General features: G+C 51.5%; 1 protein-coding gene across 1 annotated transcript; it reads right to left on the bottom strand.

The window, feature by feature from the left end:
• Positions 1-923: 923 nt before the first annotated feature.
• Positions 924-3848, bottom strand: CITED2 (Cbp/p300 interacting transactivator with Glu/Asp rich carboxy-terminal domain 2). The gene is made up of 2 exons (XM_041470106.1): positions 3575-3848; positions 924-2934 (listed from the first exon to the last, which is right to left on the bottom strand). The coding sequence occupies exon 2, from the start codon at positions 2925-2927 to the stop codon at positions 2205-2207; it is 723 nt and encodes a 240-aa protein (XP_041326040.1). The 5' UTR covers positions 2928-2934; positions 3575-3848; the 3' UTR covers positions 924-2204.
• Positions 3849-4715: the final 867 nt, after the last annotated feature.

The raw sequence follows: 4715 nt of genomic DNA, 5'->3' as shown, positions 1-4715 counted from the left end.
TCTTGGTATTGAGTTTTCTAGGAATGGACTGTCACTGCCTGCAGAGTGCGTTTTTGTCATCTCAGTTTTTCCCAGAATCATACACTTCCTTCTTTTTACCTTTGCTAATACTTTAATATTTACTTTTTTTTTCCCATCCATAAACGTGTTAGCTGCTTTGTGTCTGTAAGGCAAAGAAGGACAAGTATCACTTTTCTCACCAGCTGGGGCAATCTTAGAAATAGTAATCACTTTAATTTCCCAGCTTGATTCAAAACACTGCTATTTACACTCCCATTGTGTGGTGATATCCTCCTGTTTACGTGACCAGGTTTAAAATTTAACTACATCCACCATGCTGTTTTTCTTCCTAATTCAGAAGACAAGGATTAAAAAGTAAGCAAAAAGAAGGCTCAGTGGTATTGCTCCTCTGTCAAACTTGGGAAGCATGGCTAAACAGGATTATATGTATTATTAGGGTCCTGATCCCACAGCCCTCACCAAACTAATAACTTGTGCAGGAGCTTTGCCAAAGGCCGAGTGAGGGCAGAAGGCAGCAACAGTTGGCACTGAATGTCAGCTGCCTGAAAATAACGGGCATTTTTCTCCAAAATATTTTAAGTAGACCTGTATGGATTTGTGTCAGTGGCTTCAGTTGGCAGCAGTTTCTGGGGGAGGGGGGTCAGAGATGTCCCACTGTGGAATACTTCAATGATATATTCCCCTTCTCCTAAGTCACTGGAAATGAAATGAAACTGGTTCCAGTGTCACGCAGATCTGGATTGATGCAGCAATATCCTGTGTTACCCTGTGAGGTAAGAGAGAGGCTGAGGGTGACACCCACCACCCTCCCTTCCCACGTTACAGACACTTTTTACATAGCTCTTCCAGGTGAGATAATGAATATACAAAAGAACAAAGTCTACTATATAAATGAAAGCAGATTTATAAAATTACAAGTTTAATAGATAAATATAATAAATACTTTATGCATCATAACTCTGGACAACTACATTTAAAGCAAGTATGTTGGCAAGTCACAAAAAAAGTTGCGCCCCCGGCAACTTTATTTTTCAGAAAACCACACTGACAGGCATATTACAATGTAACGCATGAGCAATGTAATGCTGTAAGTATGTTCAAATCCCGCTCACCTACCGAGTTCACCATGACATATATATGGGTGTAGTGTACTTTCTATCTTGGAATGTCTTTTTGCACACCAACACGGTTGTACATATAGATGTTATGTTCTACTTACCAAGGACAGTGGGGAAGAGTTTTGAAGAAAAATACTGGTAAATGACTTCTAGAAAAACTAAAGCATTTCTTAACTTTTTATTGACATTGGCAAATTAAAATAGAATAAATTAACAATATTTTCTCAAAAAAATGTTTTGTACAAAAATACTGTCAAAATTTCCTGAAAAGCTTTCAACACAGTAGTATCTTTTCATGTACTGAATAAACTATATTAGCACAGTGTCAAAACGCTGAAGACAGAAAGAAAATTAAAAAAAAAAAAAAATCTGTGAAATGTTTGCCACTAGTCAACATTCCATCCACACCATATTATTGTCTGTACATATGGGGGAGGGGGAATGGGTAGCAGACTTTTTAAGTAACAGTATTACTTTTCCTGATCTGGAAAGGTTTGGCCCACATCTGTTAAGCTTCCAGTTTAGCGTATTCAGAAAAAAAAAAAAAAAAAATTAGTCTGCACTGCAATGCATAGTTAAAAATTAAGCAAGATGGCAGCTTTTGTGCAGTAGTATCTGCCCTTCAAAGTTCATGCAACCAACTAATGTAATTTTTTTCCCTGTTCACTCAGAATTTGAATGCAGTTCAAGTCACTGGAAATCATAGTTTACAAAATCCACAAGATTAAGCAATTTGCCAAGATTAATATCTAACAGTCCGGCACTGTGGGAATTCTGGGCATGTTACTGTGAGGAAATTAAGAGAGGGAGGTCGGGAGGGGGGCAACCAACATAAAAAGGCAGAGTTCACTAGATATTATTACTACAGGAGGGGAGGTGAGTGACAAAGCTACAAAAAAAGAAAAAAAAAAAAGTGGCAGCGATTAAAAAAAAAAAATTATACAAGCGCATAGTTGACTCTGCTTTCCAGATTCTCACCTTTTCAAGCCCTGAAAAGTGAGACACCGTGTCTAGGGGAATGTTTTCATTCGCACCGATAAAAGTCCTTTGTTTGTTTTAAATGAATCAGCAGCTCACCCTGCTGGGCTGCTGTTTGCAAACGAAGTCTGTCATGAAGTCAAACTCGTTCTGTCCCAACCACAGCTCGGGAAGCTCCTTGATGCGATCCAGCCCCATTTCGATGACTAAGGACATGAGGACCTCCTCGTCGATGAAGTCCGTGTCTATGACATTGGGCGGCAGCATTGCCGCGGGGACGTGGGGGACGGCGGGCGGCAAGCCGCTGCCGCCGCCGCCGCCGTGCTTGGGGTTGCAGTCCCTGAAATGCTGCTGGCTGCCGCCGTTCAGCTGGTGGCTACCGGGGTGCAAGTCCGGCATGTAGTGGCTGTGGGGGTAGGGGTGGTGGCTGAAGTACTGGTTGTTCAGCTTCTGGAGCTGCATGCTGGCGCTCAGCTGTCCTCCCGGGCTGGCGACGGGGGGGGCCATGAACTGGGAGCCGCTGAAGCGGGCGGGGGGCGGCATGCTGCCGGCCGGGTGCCCTCCGCTCACGCTGCCCGGCCCCATGGCGTGCCTCACCCCGCTGCTCGCGTTCATACTCCCAGCTCCGTAATGTATATGGTCGCCCATCAGGGCGCTGAAGGCGTGCTGCTGCGGCGGCTGCTGCTGCTGGTGGTGGTGATGGGGGGTGGGAAACTGCCCCATGCCCATCCGATGCGCAGGATGGTGGTGGAGCCCGCCGGATCCGTCGGGAAATCGCCCGTGGTTCATGGCCATCATGTGGTCTGCCATGGCTCACCTGGAAAGTTAGCGGGTGAATATATTAGGAAAATACACCCTCCTCGGACATCCAGCCGCCCTCTCCCGAACTAGCTGCATCTGCCTGGCCCCGGTAGAAATTACTTCGCTGCTCCTGCAGTCCTCTGTCCTTCCCGGTGGAGGGAATAATAAAAAAAAATCTCCCAAAAATCTACAGTGGCTCCACCATGGAGTACAAAAGGGGAAAAAAAAAAAAAAAGGACAGCCCGCGGAACGAAAATCCCGGTCCCCTCCGCTAATCCGGCGGGCAGCAGGCATTCCCACTCCAAGTCGCGCATACCTATCGGCGGGGAGCGTCGCATTCGGCCACCGCCGCCGCCTCCCCGCACTCTCTGGAGCCGCCCAAGCCCCCCGGCTTCGCCCTCGAAGGCAGCGGATTCCCACGGCACTCTCGCTAACTTGAGCGGAACAAGCAAAGAATTGGCAAGTCCCACCTAGCCGCTGTCAGCAACTTTTGGAATTAAGTCCCAATTATTTTGGTGAAAATACGGTAATGAACAGATAAGGACGTGAAGCCAAGCAGCTGAAAACACCTTTCCTCGCGTGTTTATACAGTCACGTTTTTCCTGTTGCACACAAAAGGGACACCCGGCACCAGCCACGAGAACCGCCGCACTCACCTCCCGGCTTCCTTCTTCTTCTCCTTCAAAGGTGGCGGTGGAATAAGTCAGCGAGAGTCACCCAGCATAGAGAGGGCTTCTCCGGCTCCCTCTCCCCGGCGCTGACGTGACCGGCGCCGCGATCGCTGCCGCAGCCCCGGAGCTGGTTCTCGCCCCTCCGCGAGGCGCATCGGCACTTGCCAACAATGAGCTGTGTTCCTTACACGGCTTTGGCCGCGGCTAATATAGGATTTCAGAAGGGAGGAGCAAAACCCTTACAGGCAACCAGAAGTAAAACCTGGAGCAAGCGGGGCGGGGGAAAAAAAAAAAAAACCCCGAGCACCCAACACCCAGCGCGCGCGCGCAGGCAGCGGGGCACACGCGTGTTCGGAGACACGCGGGAAGGGGCCAGGCGGGCCGGGAAGGCACCCGCGCCCCCCGCGCTCAGCGCCTCCCCCGCGAACAAAGCGGGGCTCCGCGGCGGGGCGGCAGGAGCGGCACCCCGCGCACCCCGCAGCCGCTCTCCCGCCGCCCACGGCCCCGTCCGGCCCCGCGCCCGGGCATCGCTGCTGCCCCTTGCGCCCCGTCCGGTCGTGTCGCTGCGGCGCGGCGGCCGCCGACACGCGTGGGACTGAGCGCTCCGGCAGCGCTGCCCGGGCTGGGCGAGGTCCGTCCTCCGGCGCCGCCGTGGTGCAGGTGCCCGGATCCGCCGGCGTGAGGCCCCAGAACCCGCGTGGGCGTCCATGGGGCCGGCCCCTCCCCCGGAGCCGAGATCCGAAATCCACCTTTTTCCACAAACACAGGAGCCGTATGCGGGAGGTGTATGTGGGGATACCGGCACGCTCCCCACTTCCCATGTCCCTCCATCTCCTGTTTTTTGCCCGCTGCCACCCGGGCTGTGCAGGGCGAGTTCCACCCACTCTTGCCCTTGGCCGGTGTTGTGGAGTTTATTATAGTTATTTGCGACTGTTTCCATTGGAATGGAAAAAAAAAAAAAAATCAGAACATGCGGGCTTCGGGTGGGCACACGCTTTGCACGGGCAATCGCCCTGGCTGGGCACGTCCCCTACCGCTCCCCCTGCCCGGCAGAGCCATGCCTCGCTGCACAGCCCCGACAAGGGCCACGCGTACCCAAGCTGCCCCCCGCTGCCCCCCCACCCCC

The sequence above is a fragment of the Pyrgilauda ruficollis genome, unplaced genomic scaffold (assembly GCF_017590135.1).
Source record: "Pyrgilauda ruficollis isolate IOZ18807 unplaced genomic scaffold, ASM1759013v1 scaffold24, whole genome shotgun sequence".
In the NCBI taxonomy this organism is placed as follows: domain Eukaryota; kingdom Metazoa; phylum Chordata; class Aves; order Passeriformes; family Passeridae; genus Pyrgilauda; species Pyrgilauda ruficollis.
Note: the sequence above shows the minus strand (reverse complement) of the source record. Positions and strands in the feature narration are given on the sequence as shown.

Coding starts and splice junctions, on each gene's coding strand:
- CITED2 (XM_041470106.1), bottom strand. CDS start 2,927: ATGGCAGACCACATGATGGCCATGAACCACGGGCGATTTCCCGACGGA.